The sequence below is a fragment of the Gobio gobio genome (genome assembly GCF_949357685.1).
Source record: "Gobio gobio genome assembly, chromosome: 20".
Classification (NCBI taxonomy): Eukaryota; Metazoa; Chordata; class Actinopteri; order Cypriniformes; family Gobionidae; genus Gobio; species Gobio gobio.
This window is the reverse complement of record NC_137113.1, coordinates 14,329,343-14,346,366: the sequence shown is the minus strand read 5'-3', so window position 1 is coordinate 14,346,366 and position 17,024 is coordinate 14,329,343. Positions and strand designations below refer to the sequence as shown.

General features: G+C 36.5%; 1 protein-coding gene across 1 annotated transcript in view; it reads left to right on the top strand.

Moving 5' to 3' along the window:
• The window catches only part of ndst2b (N-deacetylase/N-sulfotransferase (heparan glucosaminyl) 2b), a 101,633-nt gene extending 89,122 nt beyond the window's left edge, over positions 1 to 12,511 (top strand). The window contains exons 3-14 of the mRNA XM_079801236.1: positions 200 to 287; positions 375 to 529; positions 655 to 840; positions 2,040 to 2,168; positions 2,270 to 2,452; positions 3,909 to 4,005; positions 4,244 to 4,367; positions 4,658 to 4,832; positions 6,564 to 6,734; positions 7,957 to 8,066; positions 8,783 to 8,885; positions 10,184 to 12,511. Coding sequence (XP_079657362.1) covers positions 200 to 287; positions 375 to 529; positions 655 to 840; positions 2,040 to 2,168; positions 2,270 to 2,452; positions 3,909 to 4,005; positions 4,244 to 4,367; positions 4,658 to 4,832; positions 6,564 to 6,734; positions 7,957 to 8,066; positions 8,783 to 8,885; positions 10,184 to 10,309 — 1,647 coding nt within the window. The 3' untranslated portion in view covers positions 10,310 to 12,511. The remainder of the gene's footprint in view (positions 1 to 199; positions 288 to 374; positions 530 to 654; positions 841 to 2,039; positions 2,169 to 2,269; positions 2,453 to 3,908; positions 4,006 to 4,243; positions 4,368 to 4,657; positions 4,833 to 6,563; positions 6,735 to 7,956; positions 8,067 to 8,782; positions 8,886 to 10,183) is intronic.
• The last annotated feature ends 4,513 nt before the right edge of the window (positions 12,512 to 17,024 follow it).

The following is a 17,024-nucleotide window of genomic DNA, read 5'->3' as shown; positions in this document are numbered from 1 at the left end:
TGCAAAAATAACTGTTTTGCAAGATGTCATCACTGTGACTCATATTGTGATGCATTCATACCGCCCACCATTAGTTGTAACCTACAGTAGCTTCATACACCCCAAAATAAAAATCTTAACCCACAATAGCTGCTCATCAAATGTCAAACACACACTATAAAATGACGTGTATTGAACCTGTTCTTCATCTTCTCACTAGGCACTGCTTCACACACAGAATAAACTTCGTTCTCTGGTACCCAATTTCACCTTCAACCTGGGATTCTCTGGCAAGTTTTTTCACACAGGTATGATACATTGTTTACATGAGTTAAATTGATTAAAATCAATCTCCACAAATATATTCTTCGTCTGTTTGTGGTCTTGCTCTTCAGGTACAGATGAGGAAGATGAGGGTGACGACACACTGCTCCGACACCGGCAGGAGTTCTGGTGGTTCCCGCACATGTGGAGCCACATGCAGCCTCATCTCTTCCACAACGTCAGCGTGCTCGCAGAACAGATGAGACTTAATAGACAGTTTGCACAGGTCAGAAACTGCCTTGATCATGCTAAATAATGTTGTTGAATTCTGGTGTATATATATATGTATTGCACAATAATTTGTTTGATTTTGCAAGGCTACAAAGTAATTTCAGGTTGCGTCTCTTTTAGGAGCATGGGATCCCCACAGACATGGGTTACGCTGTAGCCCCACATCACTCAGGAGTTTACCCTGTGCACAGTCAGCTTTATGAGGCCTGGAAGAGTGTATGGGGCATCAAGGTGACCAGCACAGAGGAGTATCCTCATCTCAGGCCTGCCCGCTACCGCAGGGGATTCATACACAACGGCATACAGGTAGGAACCCAAGTTCACCTTACCTCAATCAAACGTTTCTCAGGGTGCGTTTACTTAAGATGCTTGGTTGCATCTAGCAAAACAGCCAGACTGAATGCAACAGAATGCAGGGATACATTTTTTAACTTGATGCCAAAGACGTCCATCTGAATGTGTGTGACTTCAACAGTGGTGCTTTTAAGGGGATGAATTTAAATGTGTGTCATGACAGCTGCCTAACGGCTAATGCTGTCAACAATGGCAGGTATTCATGTGTCAATCATAAACTATGTCAGAGTTTTGCCTTTTGGGTATGATGGCACACCTTATCTCAGAGAAAATGGGCTTGGTATCTTTCCCTGCAGTGGAATATCTTTTTATAAATAGTGGTAACACGTTAAGGTTCAGTTTATCAAAATTAGTTAATAAACTAACAACTAATGCTAATTTCTATACACTAAAGTTTGAAATAATTAAGACTTTTAATGTTTTTGTCTCTTATGCTCACCAAGACTATTTATCTGAAAAAAAAAACTGTAATAGTGTGAAATATTATTGCAATTTAAATTAACTTTTTTTATTTTAATAAATTATTTTAAAATATAATTAATTCCTGTGATAGCTCCTGATTTCCAGAAGCCATTCCGTCAGTCTTCAGTGTCACATGGCCCTTTGAAATCGGTGTAATATGCTAATTTGGTGCTCTATTATTAATAGTGGTTCTTATTATTATCAATGTTGAAAACAGTTTTTGCTGCTTAATATATTTGTGGAAATGTGACATTTTTTGATGATTCTTTGATGAATAGCAAGTTCAATGCTTCAACAGCATTTATATGAAATATAAATCTTTTGTAAAATTATAAATGTATTTACTATCACTTCTGATCAATTGAATTTGATTTCCACAAAAATATTAAGCAGCAAAACATTTTTAACATTGATAATACCTTTTGGTCAGTAGTGTATTTTGCACTTTAAGTCAATAATAATAAACACACATGAAGTAACAATGAACAATATTCTATTTTTAAATTAACATTAACCTAGATTAATAATGCTTTCATAAAATCATTCATTTGTAGTGCATGATACCTTATGCATGAACTAATCAAGCCTTAATGTAATTTTACAAAATATATATTTTTAATATAAGAAAATATTTCCCAAGATTAGTGTGATTTGACTAATAATAAGTTGTGTGTGGTTTTGTGTATCAGGTTCTCCCCCGGCAGACATGTGGACTTTTCACACACACCATCTTCTATAAAGATTATCCAGGAGGCCCTCAGGAGCTGGACAAAAGCATCCGTGGTGGAGAGCTGTTTCTTACAGTGCTGCTCAATCCGGTTAGTGTCACACCCACAAAGACACTCTAACCCAAATAATTGTGTAATATGACAAGCGTTTGTTTTTTGACCCACTTGTCCCTGTCCTCTCCCATGGGTAGGTTAGTATATTCATGACTCACCTGTCAAACTACGGCAACGACCGGCTGGGCCTGTACACCTTTGAGTCACTGGTGAGGTTTGTGCAGTGCTGGACTCACCTGCGCCTGCAGACGCTGCCTCCTGTCAGACTCGCTCACAAATACTTCCAGATTTTCCCTGATGAGAGAGACCCCTTGTGGCAGGTTTGTGCACTTACATTTTAATTGTTTTTACTGAATCTCTTATTACTGAATGAATGTCACAAAGGCTGCCAAAGACATCATATTTCACCCCAAAATCAGTAATAAAGTGAACAATATGAAAAATTATATACAGCATTATTTCATAAATTATAATATTTAATTCTAAATTAATTGTATTTAATTGCAACCAACATGGTTCTAAAAAAATACATTTAATTTATATACTGTATACAGTACAGTTTGGAAACATTGCTATTTTTAGTGTTTTTGAAAGAAGACTTATCAAACCTGCATTTATTTAATCAAAAATACAGAAAAAAACAGTAATATTGGGAAATATTATTACAATTTAAATTAACTTTTTTCTATTTGAATATACTTTAAAATAGAATTTATTTCTGTGATGCAAAACTGAATTTTTCATCATCATTCCTCCAGTCTTCAGTGTTACATGATCCTTCAGAAATCATTCTAATATGCTGATTTATTATCAATGTTGTGCTGTTTAATTTTTTTATAGCATGGCATGGGATACTTTTTCTCAGGATTCTTTGATGAATAAAAAGTTTTAAAAGAATTGCATTTTGTTTGTAACAATATACAAAACCATTCAAAAGTTTGGGGTCAGTAATTTTCTTTCTTATTTTTACTTTTGGAAAAAAAAATTATACTTCTATTCAGCAAGGATGTTAAATTGATAAAAACAAGTGATAGTATCTGTATATATGTATCTATATCTATCTATCTATCCATCTATCCATCTATCCATCTATCCATCCATCCATCCATCCATCCATCCATCCATCCATCTATCTATCCATCTATCTATCTATATCTATATATAGTTCTTTTTATGTTCGGTTATGTTAGGTTGAAGGTGTGTTCTTTTTAATTTTGTATTCATCATTAAATCCTGAAAACAGTTTCACAGATTCCAAAAAAATATTAAGCAGCACAACTGTTTCCAACATTGATAATTAATCATCATATTAGAATGATTTCTGAAGGATCCTGTGACACTGAAGACTGGAGTAATGATGCTGAAAATACAGCTTTCCATCACAGAAATAAATTATATTTAAAAGTATAAAAAAAGTATAAAAATACTACAATATTACTGTTTTTTCCTGTATTTTTAATTAAATAAATGCAGGCTTGCTGAGCATAAGAGACTACTTTTCTAAGTTTCCACTGTACTGTATACTGTATATAGCTAAAGTTTCTTTGTTTAGTTTGAAATCGCATATGTTATTTTTTTTCAACATCCATTAGTTTGATATCAAACAATAATTGACAGACTCCCTTCAGTACATGTGGATCCTCTGTTAAAGACCCTTGGATTAAAATGCTGTTTACATAATGAACAGGAAAACCTACTTGTTACAAGTGATTTGTATTAGTCTCATATTAATTTTTGCTCACATTATACTTACAAATACTCCCCCCTGATAAACAGAACCCATGTCATGACAAGAGACACAAAGACATCTGGTCCAAAGAGAAGACCTGTGACAGACTGCCGAAGTTTCTAGTGATTGGCCCTCAGAAGACCGGTAACACAAAACATATCAATCCTTTTTTTTTTGGTTAGAAATGAATTCCGTACATACATGTGAGATTGTTTGTGGTAACAGAAGCATGAACCCATTTTGATCATAAAAAAACTTTATGATGTTGAACATATTTGCCATACAAGTCATGGAACACGGAATGTTTCCAAGAAATGTGATTAATATTTGATTAAAACAGCTTGATGCGGCACTGTATTCTGGTGTCATGATCTTTCCGCAGGAACTACTGCACTGCACTCGTTTCTTGCCCTTCATCCTGCCATTACCAGCAGCTTCCCCAGCACCGTCACCTTTGAGGAGGTGCAGTTCTTCAGCGGACCAAACTACCAGCGTGGCATTGACTGGTAACCATGGAAACTCCATCCATGCCTCCATGTTCTTTGTTTCATTTGCAAAGCCTCTCTCACATCACACTGACAGAACTAATTTTTGGATTAAACCTGTTCTATATTTTTTATTTTAGTGAGCAAATTGTTCCTTAGAAAGTATGACTTGTTATTAATGCTCATAGAAACATGTTTGAAACTAACAACATAATAATTCTTAGTGAAATCCCCTCTTAATATTTTATTGGTATAGGATTTGCCTTTTGTTTCATTGTGCAGGCTAATTCTGTCCCTCTGTCTTGTCTCAGGTATATGGATTTTTTCCCCGTACCCTCGAATGTGAGCACAGACTTCCTGTTTGAGAAGAGTGCAAACTACTTTGACACTGAAGCTGCCCCGAAGAGAGCAGCCGCCCTGTTACCAAGAGCCAAAATCATCTCTATACTCATCAACCCCACTGACCGGGCGTATTCCTGGTACCAGGTGCGTTTGTGTACACATGAAACCGAAGGATCAAGGTTTAGCTGGTTAATAATAGTTAGAATGACTCGGTTAGCGATCTGAAAACGTGCCAGACTGGCGCTTAACGTTACCTCAGCTTTGTATCTCAGCGTGATGAATGCAATCTGACACTGCTGTGACTTTCGTTCGGCTCACTCACACTTTATTGAAAAGACACGTTCAGTTTTTAAATGTAGTGTTTATTCTCTAACTGAACCAAATGATTGTATTACTATAAAGATCAAAACAACGGTGTCCGGAGTGGCCTCGTAGGGCAGCGAAGCAAGTGCATTCTGGGAGTTGTTGTCTTTCATCCACATGAGACAAATACATTTTCTGTCTTTTCTCAGTCTAGAAGGCACCACATTCAAAAATAATTTCACTTTTCTACTGCATAAATGACCCAGTTTAAATACAAAGCTTAATGCTAAATCACTGAAGTAACCCTTTAACTCTTTCCCCGCCATTGACAGAAATGTCCGTAATTTGTGAGAAAACGCTTTCACATCATTGATGGAATTTTCAGGCTTTTCCGTTTTTCACTGTTATGCAGTAGGGGGTGCTATTATATGCTATTATTATTACATCTTCTGAAAGAGTACATAATCTCCTGATCAAAACACATGAAAAGAAAATGCAGAAACAAGCGATAGCATATGTAATCATATGCATATGTAAAATAAAACAGTCATCAACATATAGGATCACAATAGGATAGCGCTACAACCAACCAGAGCAACGAAGAAGGTGAAGCGGAGCTAGTTGATAGATTAAACTTTCGCCGTATCCGGTCGGCAAATCTCCGAACACATCTTCCTTTCTTAAGAATGACTTCAGTGCCGTTCTTTTCTCAAATAAAAGCTTAACTCCAAGTCATCCAGAGTCACGGCCAAAGCCGATTCGAAAGAGCTCTATTCGCCAGCTTCTTTGTTTACAAGTAGCACGTGGGAGCACCACAACTCTGCCATCATTATGTTAAGCCCGCCCACTGACTCTAAACACGATGTGATTGGCCTGACCAGAGTTTGGTTTTTCCAGCTCGCAAGCCAACGGAGAGTTGCTAGACCACCCTGGCTGCAAATTAGATTTGCTGCCACTAGGGTGCGTCTAGATTTCTAGGCTAGATTTTCTCAGCTTTTTGCTCAAAATGTTGCTTTTTTTGTGAAACTTGCCTACATTCAAGTGTTGATAAAAAAAGAATGCATTAAGCTAGAATAAAAGCTAGAATTTGTTTAAAAACAGAGGGTCTGTTCTTTATTTTGATATATTGCATGTTCAGATATTCATACAGTCATAAACTCTGGCGGGGAAAGAGTTAAGGCGAAATCGAAGGACGAACTGGTCTGATGACATTTCGGACAAAATCAAGCCGAGACAAATTGCTTGGAGTTCATTTTGGGAGTTCAACAGCTTGCAAAGTAAACTTTCCAGAAAATGGCTAAATGTAATAGGTAGGTGTGGCCCAGAGGCTCCGCCTTCTTTGGCGTGGAAATCTTCTCTGGTTCATTTCTTCTGTTCAGTCCGTCAAAGGTCTGGCGTCTGTGAATAATAACATTATATAATGTGAGTAAATCATGGGCTAATTAAAAAAAATTTGGTGAACTCTCCCTTTAATGGATAGCGTTTTCCAGATATTAGATCTCCTCGGTAGAGACACATCAGAAGAAAACTACAACTGTTTAATTTCTCTGCTGTCACTCTCTCTCTCTCTAGCATCAGAGGGCTCATCAGGATCCTGTGGCGCTAAACTACACGTTTCATGATGTGATCTCTGCTGGGCCGTCCTCCCCCTCGGCTGTGCTGTCTCTGCACCGCCGCTGCCTGCAGCCTGGAGCCTACGGCAGCCATCTGGAGCGCTGGTTACATCACTACCAAACCAGTCAGGTGTGTGTACACACACACACACACGCCAGCAGCTGACTTCTAGTTAAACCACTATTAACCTAGCCAGGTGTGAACACAAAAGACTTACCTCTTAAAAGAACTCTTTTCATCTTAGTCAGAAGCTATGTCATTCTATGATGTAACTATCCTTCTTTTCAGTTCTGGATGTCAATTGTGTTCAAAACATGTTTAAATAGACAATATAATAACCGCTGAAACACACAACACTGGTTCAGCTAGATACTGTGTCAGTGCACAGCACCCATAAAAGCGATTAACCTTTAAGTTTACATGCATATCTTTTAGCAGAAGGCAGACACTTAAATAAATTAATGAATAAATTAATGTTTTAATGAAAAAATACAATTTTATAAAAAATATTTTGTACACAAAATCAAATATTTTTGAGCTTGGCATAACTAAAAAAAATATGTTGCATTACATGCAATAGTTTTGTGTCGGTACGTTTAAAAAAAAAAAAGTATTTTATGCTTAAAAAGCCTGCATTTATTTGATCAAAAAATACAGTAAAAACTGTAATATTGTGACATTATTGCAGTTTAAAATAACCATTTCCTGTTTTAATAAAGGGTAATTTCTTACTGTGGTGGCAAAGCTGAATTTTCAGCAGCCATTACTTCAGTCATCCGTGTCACATGATCCTTTTTTTTCAGATTTATTTGATAAATGTAAAGTTCAGAGGAAAAAAATAGAAACTTTACTGTCACTTTTGATTAATTTAATGTTCCCTTGCTGAACGAAAGTATTAATTTCTTCTTCTTCAAAAAAAAAAAATCTTACTCACCCCAGACTGTATTCATAAAACAGATAAAATTGGCAATAAAAAAAATCAAAAAATGTCAATTTCAATAAAACTATGTTTTTTGTTGTGGTTTTATCTTATTGTGATGCTTGTTTTGTCTTATTTTAAGTCATCTTGAGGCCCCCTGGTTGAGAATCACAGTTAATTTATAAGTGTTTATTATATAAGTATAAGTGTAATAAATTATACAAATGTATGAAACTTGGAGTCGTCAGTGGTATTAACAGCCTGTCATTTATGTTGAGAAATAACCTAGAATATTCAGACAAACAAGTATGAATGTACACACGTTTGAGTCTTCAGTGAACCTGCACTCGTTCAAAACTATCTCATAGTGTTCCTGAGCAGGTGTGTTGAGCTCCATCAGTGTGTGTGATGTGTGTTTTAACCTGTGAACAGCTGTTGATCGTGGATGGTGTGCAGCTGCGCTCCAGTCCCGCTCAGGTGATGGATGGGATTCAGAAGTTCCTGGGAGTCACACCGTACTACAACTACACACAGGCTCTGACGTACGAGCTCTCATTACTGCACACCCTCTGGCTGGAGGCCAAGAGCGCTTAATAAAACTATATTTATTACAAATTGATACAGTAGCTCCAGTCCTGGATACTCATTTATCACATTTTAATTAAAGGTACACCCTGTAACTTTTGGCCATCTAGTGGTTAAAAGAAAATTGCATGCTTTTTGCGGAAGAACATTGTTTTGGTGCATATGGTTATTATACTGCTTATGAACATTAGGCTTAATAGAGAACCAGTTTAGATGGAAAAGATCTCAAGCGGACTAGCTGAAGACGTTACAGTAGCTTTACCCATTAATAGACAACGTTCTTCCTTAAATAAATAAATTCATAATAATTTCAGCTTTACATTGAACTCTGTTAGAAAGCGACATGACAATTTATCTGTTCAATGAAATACATTACTCACATTTGATTATTTAAATGTTAATTTCGAACAAAAAAGTTCCATAGTGTACCTTTAAAATGTATGTCCTTAATATTTTATTATGTAAAAAAGTCACACCATTTTCTAACATCATTTTCCCAGAGCCCCTTTTCAATTATTTTAACGTTTTGTTATATAATGTAAAACCCATTAATGCATTTATAACTAATAGAGTTTTATTAATTGCTGAAGTCTAAGAATGTATGCACATTAATGATTATTTTTAAAAGGCGTATTCTAGGAAAAGTAACCAGCTTTCTGCTCTCTGTTGAAAGGTTTGACGAGAGTAAAGGTTTCTGGTGTCAGAAACTGGAGGCAGGACGCACTCGCTGTCTGGGAAAAAGCAAAGGAAGGAAATATCCAGACATGAGCCTGGAGGTACAGCTCACTTCTCAATGTTAGAGCTCCAGATATGGAGATAAGATTGATATACTCTAACTGAACAGAAATAGACATTGTAGCCAGTGAAGTTTATTTAGTCCTGTTTTCCTCTCTATAATTGGTCTTCACAGTTGAGAAAGCTGATCTTATAAGATCTACTTTGAGGGTGTAGTTACAAATCAAGTGAAAACAGAGCAAACTGGATATCAAATGCAGCATTTGGTCACATCATTTTCACCTTGCTTTTTCTTCCATGTCCAGTCAATTTTGTAAATTGTTGGAAATCATAATTGAGGAATATATCAAAATATAAATATAATGAGGAATTATGAGGAAAATTGAGATGGTCATAATAATGATGACACTGTCAACTTTTCAAAATTATGATTTACCAAAGGTTTTTTTTTTTTTCAAATGGCACATCAATTTTTCATGCCATATTTGATATTTTATGTCAAGTTTGACTTATGTCATGACTGTCAATTTCAACAATTTATCTCAAAATAATGAATTATTATGCCATCATTTCAACCTTTTGTCAAGTTTGATAAACTTGATATAAAATCAAATATGGCATGAAAATGTCACTGAATTTTTATGTCATGACTTTTTGTCAATTTCAACCTTTTATCTCATAGTTATGAATTAGTATGCCATAATTTCGACCTTTTGTCAATTTTGATAAACTTGATATAATATCAAATATGGCATGAAAATGTAGTTGAATTTTTATGTCATGACTTACTCATAATTATGAATTAGTATGCCATTTATGATTTACCAAGATTTTTTTTTTTCAAATGACAAAATTGACAAAATTGCATGCAATATTTGATATCAGGTTTGACCTCTTGTCATGACTTTTTGTCAATTTCATTATTTTATCTCATAATTATGAATTAGTATGCCATAATTTCAACCTTTTTGTCAATTTTGATAATTACATTTTCAAATTGCCATGTCTTATTTGATATTTTATATCAAGTTTGATTTTTTATGCCATGACTTTTTGTCAATTTCAGCCCGTCTCATAATTGACTTAGAAAGTAAAAAAAGATTAAACTAAGTCATAATAGTCTTTTTATCTCTTAATAACTTTATAACTTGGTGTCACATATTTTTTTAATTTCTCATAATCAAGATTACTACAAATTATCATAATTTTGGGCTATGATGTCAATTTTGACATTTCATAATTGACTTCTCTCATAATTGTGAGTCATCATTTTGAAGTTGGCTTCCATATACTCTATATTTGTGTGTAACTCTCATTTGTTTTCTTCCCATCACTCCAGTCAAGGGCGTTTCTGTCCGAGTATTACCGCGAGCAGAACGTGGAGTTACTCAGGCTGTTGAAACGTCTGGGTCAGCCTCTGCCCATTTGGCTCCGAGACGAACTTCACAACGCCAGCTGGAGCTGATAACAACCTACATAAGGAGAACCACGGCAGAACCCTGCTCCACATAGGAGAACTCAGGGCCCATGTGCGGCAGGAGCCACGAGAGGACTGACCCCTCTCACCCTCCTTCCTCCGCACAGGCTCTGACCGAGGAGACGGCGGATCACGCTGTCAGTCTGAACGAAGCCCTCAGAGTCAGAGTAGTTGCCCTCAACCTCGTTATGGGAATTTGTAGTGGACGTTTGTGGAATCACAGATATGGAAATGAGTGACCTGATTGGACAGCTTTAAAAAAGACTCCTAGAGTGGTTTCAAATCCGTTGTGAACTTGCTGTTTTGAAATGCAAATATAGTCTTCTAGGAAGAGAGGGAATTGCACAGAACCTCTAGGAGATTGGGAAAACATTTTGTGGAAATACCCATGAAAGGGAGGGACTATGAGAGGATTATTTAAATTTTATTCTCAAAAGTCTTGAACTCTGCCAAGCAGAGAAGTATTTAAATATGTGTATCATACATTTCAGCCATCTTGCTGCCTTTCAAAAAAACTGTTACTGTTAAGTGATTTCTGTTTGAGGTCAATATTGTGCAGCCAAAGGAGCTAAAAAAGAAGATTCCAGGATCATACATGTGGCACCTTTTAGCAGATTTTCTTTTAATTATTAAAAGAAACATTTTGGACTAGCTACGCTACCATTCAAAAGTTTAGGGTCGGTAAGATTGTAAACAAAAAAAAAGTCTCTTATGCTCATCAAGGATGCATTTATTTTTTACAAAATACAGTAAAATAGTAATATTACAACAATTTATATTGTAAAAAAAAGATATTTATTCCTGTAATAGCAAGCAGCCTTAATTCTTCAGTGTCATATGATCCCCTCATGATCAATATTGAAAACAGTTGTGGAAATGTTTCTTTTGTAATTCTACAAATGTCTTCAATGTCACTTTTGATCAATTGAATGCATCCTTGCTGAATAAAAGTATTAATTAAAAAAAAAAAAAAATCATACTGACCCAAAATTTTGAACAGTAATGTAGGCAATCGGTGCACATTTTTACCTGTGCCAAACTAACTGAGGAAAAACTTTTCTTTTTTTTGTGTGTGCTGCAGACTTTTGCCAATGAGTGAATGTGAATATTGTGTATGTGTAGCAACAGTTGGGTGCATAAAAAATGAATTCACAATGAGATCCCAAGTCATGTCTGGTGTTCAGTTTAAGTACACTCATATTGGGAAATAAAGGTGCAGAATGGAGACAGAGGCATCTCGGTTTCCTCTTCTTTATCTCTGTTCCTGCAGACTGCTTTATCAGTTGAGAGGAGGAGTAGAGAGAGTTTGATTAATCACCGCCCAGAAACAAGAGACTCACCCTCCATTTGAGAGCTTTGGGGCCCAGCTGCTCGACTGCAGGAAACAAAGCCCTTAAATAAGACTAGCTCAGGTCCGCTGGGAGCCGCCACAGACAGACCACTGCGTGCTGGAGGGTAGAGGAAGGAAAATAAATGATGTGAACTCTAAAGTGCCTATGCATCAATTGCATGGGTCTGCAATCAGATGCAGTAAATTCCGATTGTATTGAAGTATTACTTCGGGGGCGTTTCCAAGCACATCTTTACAGCTGGACACCTACAAAAACTAGAAGTGCTTGCACTCCCATTGCCTTGAAGGTACGTAAGTGTTCATGTGCACTAAAAAGGGAAAAGAGGTTTATGGTCAGTTAGCTCACTGGTTGCCAATAGAGAAAAACCCAATAGGCTTTTGGATCATCGCAACAAAAACAACAACAAAAGTTTATGATACTTACACATTTTGTCCATCAAGATTATTATCACAGATAAACACAACGTATGAATTCTGTAGCCTAAATGCAGTCGCCAGAAGTAAAAAGCTATAGGCTATAAATGAACTACACAGCGGTCGCTCGACTTCAGTGCCACCTTCACTAGGCTTCCGACAACTCATTAAGTTTTTATCTATAAACATTTTGAACATTTGAGTTAATAGTTTATAAGACCACCATGTCCGGCGTGATGATGTTTAATGTCCTCGACAGCCTCTGTAATCCCATTTAGCCGCTTGTTAGCAACCGCCTTTAGAAGACGCATAACAGCTTAAAAAAAAAATCATGAGTGGGGTAATACTGATGTATTTTATGTTGTAGAATAAAACGTGAAAGTGTATTGAGCTTGTGTTCACCACAGACCTTAATTCAGCCATTTAAACAAAATCCCATTAAAAAAAAAAACCCACTGACTTCAGACGAGGGAACCGGAAGTGCTAAAATTATAACTCGCTTCAGAGTTTTGTAACCCTACAAAATGACATCATACCTGCACAGGTAACAGAGTTTGAGGGTAACAGGACAATTTTAAACTTTTTAGGCAAACCCCCACTTGCTAGCATAAATGCTAAGAGCACATGGCACTAATGAAATCATGATTAAAATACTTTTAAACAACTCACTGTGTGATGATAAATTCTGTTTTCCTTCTGATATTGTGGTAACAATTTTGACATTTTACAAAACTTTTTAGATTAAAATATTTTCTCAGAGAGAGCACACATACCTTTCGGTACTTCAGATCCTATCAGTGAGGGAAGGTGACATTTCCTGTATCTTGCAGAGTTGAGGAGATCATTCCACCAATGTAAAGCTATATAAGACACTTTTTACAGAAAATATATTATGGTCCGTAACATCTTGTGATCCATTACAAATTATTAAAATAATCAAAAACATAACCATTTGAAAAAAGCCATGACTTTGCACACCAAATGTACATGCAATTATAGAATCAGCCTGTAGCTTTTCTTACATTAACAGACATTACTTACAGGATTAAATTGCATTCAGTGGGTGCTTCTTAAAGGACAACTCTGGTGAAAAATGAACCTAGGGGTAATTAACACATGGTTACCGAGTAGATTGTTGTCTGGGATGCGTTTTCATGCAAATCGAATGTAAAGAGTTTTATCTCTAAAAACAGATTAGCTTATAACGCTAGTATATGGGGCATAGAATAAGTAAAATTAAATTGCCAGTTAATACTACAAACAAGGCTCAAAATAGCCTCACACTAACACGGTAGCATAATGAGGGTCAATACATGCAAACCGAAGCATTGAGAACTTTGTAAGTGTACAAACAGTTTAATAAGAAGATACTTTATAAAGACAGTACATTACGCTTATACAGACAGGAGCCATCTTGAAAAAAAAACAGTCTCGACAAGTCGAGCCACGAATGAACTGTGATGTGATGAACTGTGACTTGGAATCTCATATGGTCCGTTGCTTCCGGAAGAAAGCACTGAACGCAACAGAGAAAATAAATAAAAATATATATATTTTTTTAAACTGAACGCAACAGAGACTAGTGCTTCCAAAGGATACACACTAAAGAGATGGCGGATTATTTAACCGTGGCTCAACTTGTCGAGACTGTTTTCCAAGGTGGCTCCTGTCTGTATACGCATAATGTACTGTCTTTATAAAGTATCTTCTTATTAAACTGTTTGTACACTTACTAAGTTCTCAATGCTTCGGTTTGCATGTATTGACCCTCATTATGCTACCGTGTTAGTGTGAGGCTATTTTGAGCCTTGTTAGTGGTATTAACTAGTGATTTAATTTTACTTATTCTATGCCCCATAGACTAGCGTTATAAGCTAATCTGTTTTTAGAGATAAAACGCTTTACATTTGATTTTCATGAAAACGCATCCCAGAGAACGATCTACTCGGTAACCATGTGTTAATTACCCCTAGGTTTATTTTCCGTCGGTCTTAGTACACGCTATGACTATACACATCACAACATGTAAATAGGAAATTGTTGGCGTTATTTTGTCACTTATTGAGCAGTAGGCTAGATGGAGCCGTTTACCTCCAGTCTTTGTGCTAAGCTAGGCTAGCGATGTGTGCGTCAGACAGAGTTATGACACGCACGGAGATGAAAATGGTATGTATGGACTTATCTAACTCTGGGGGATACGGTGAATAAGCTGAAGTCCCAAAAAGTCGGCGTGTTCCTTTAAAGTTGCAATAGTCTTTTCTTCCCTATTGTGAGGTACGAGTGAAACAGCTTCTCAAAAAAGAAATAATGTTGGGCAGGGCTTGATTTTGTCCACTGGGAATTGATTGGATCGTTGTGGTTTGCTATGGATGTGATCGATTGAGAGTTTCAGGTGCTCCCACCCTTGCGCCAGTAAAAGGGTAATCAGAGAAGAGATGTCACTAAGGAAGGGGAGGTTATTTTGATTAAAGATTACGAGAGCTCATGAAAAAATGTTATGCATAGATAAATTATTTATAATATTACGTCAATATTCCATATAAAATAAGACTAGTCCATTTTGATGGTTTTATGGTGACTAGAATGAGATCTAGTGCAAACTTAAAGGGTTAGTTCACCCAAAAATGAAAATTCTGTCATTAATTACTTACCCTCATGTCATTCGACACCCGTAAGACCTCCGTTCATCTCCGGAACAGAAATGAAGATATTTTAGTTGAAATCTGATGGCTCTGAAAGGCCTCCATTGGCACAATGCACTTTACACTCTCAAGACCCTTAAAAGGTACTAAAGACGTCGTTACAAAGTCCATCTCACTACAGTGGTTCTAAAATAACTTTATGAAGCGGCGAGAATAGTTTTTGTGCGCAAAAAAACCCTAAATAATGACTTACATAGTGATGACGATTTCAAAACAAGGCATCATGAAGCTTCGAAGCGTTATGAATCAGTGAGCCGAATCATGATTCGGATCGCGTGTCAAACCGCCAAACTGCTGAAATTTGGCGATTCAAACTGCTGATTCGACTCGCCGATTCATAATGCTTCGAAGCTTCATGATGCCTTGTTTTGAAATCGTCATTACTATGCAAGTCATTATTTAGGGGTTTTTTGCGCACAAAAACTATTCTCGCCGATTCATAAAGTTATTTTAGAACCACTGTAGTGAGATGGACTTTGTTACGACGTCTTTAGTACCTTTTAAGGGTCTTGAGAGTGTAAAGTGCATTGTGCCAATGGAGGCCTTTCAGAGCCATCGGATTTCAACTAAAATATCTTCATTTGTGTTCCGAAGATGAACGGAGGTCTTACGGGTGTCGAACGACATGAGGGTAAGTAATTAATGACAGAATTTTCATTTTTGGGTGAACTAACCCTTTAAAGGTTTCGTCCCCATGGTCACGGCACGAAAATACTATTCAAATTAGAAAATACTTTTTATATTAACTTCTTTATACTAACTGATTTTCTATTAATGCAATACACTGAATGACAACCACATGTGGTTTTGATTTAGGCCTACGGACAGTCTAGTATTAAGTGATTAATTTACAACAAAAGAAAACAATGCCTTCCTTCTCTGAAATCATTTTTGTCTTGGATTCCATAATGAAACTGGACGAGCTCAGTCCCGATTCATTTTCCACTAATTGGACTGCATTTTTGGTGTGTGTGAACTGGAATGTGTTCAAAGGAAGATCCATATGATGAATCAATAATAAACCTAAGGACATGAAACAATGTCCAACAAAAAGGCAACTTAGGAATGACTTAAGTTCCATCCATCATCAAATCTTTACATCTTGTGTACTCAGCTATGTTTACACTTGTCTTTTATCTGTGGCCTTTTTAGTTGTTGTCCATCTCTGCTTTTTCAGCTGTGCAGATCTGATTCTCCCATTTCTCCGCTGCTAAAGCACAATAAGTGTGTTCCATTGTCTGATTTTCGCATTACCACAAAATTACATTACCAGTAGGCCTGTCACGAATGGTCGATACAATCGACTGCGTCGACGCTGTAAATTAGTCGACTGGTTGGGTACAATATGAAATTGTATTAGTACCTGTACTTTAAAAATGACAGCACTCTAATAAGAGCAGTATATGTCTTAATCTGCGTCGATGTGTGACAGCAGGAGTGAGGGCGTGTGTGTGAGCTCTGCTTCCACCGTTCACTAAACAGTCAAATTTATACACGCAGCTCAGGAAAAAGAATGCAACAGAAAAGTGAGTCGCGACCGGGACGTGCTCGCGCGCGCTGCCGGACTCTGACCTGAAGCGCGCCCAGCCGCCTTTCACTTAGACAGATTGCGACGCCAGTTTCGCGGATTATTTGGTTTGAATGGTAACAAATATGTAAAAATCCACGTCCTGGCGAGTATTCGGGTAAACGCAGTCGGATATGTCTTTAGTGAACGTATACAGAGTTGAATGAGAAATCGGGCGTTACAATGAATTTGGTCCGTGTAGCTCTTAAAGGGCCGGACCCAATATTCTGTGTGAAGCAGGGCAGGAACATGGGGGGTTTAACCCTAAAACAATGAATAGTAAGTTCTGTCATATTATTCAACTGTTAAATTTTTTTTTCGTACAGTTTTTTGCATTGGTATCGATTAAGTATTGGTATTGAGGTATTTTATTCTGTTATCGTATCAAAGTCATAATTTTGGTATCGTGACAACACTATTCTATATAAAAAGTATTTGCCGATATTCTCTTTTTTGTTTTATGTTGGTTTACAAATGTTTACCTTTTTACATTTTTACTCTTTTAGTTTTACATTTTGTCAAGGGCTTGTTTACATTTATAGTTTTTGTATAGTAGGCTACACTACTGAATGCCAACGTTGCAAGTTAAATTAAATGTTTTTAAATAAAATTGTTGAAAACTATTGTGATAAATTAGTCGATAAATAGACTAATCGATAAATTAGTCGA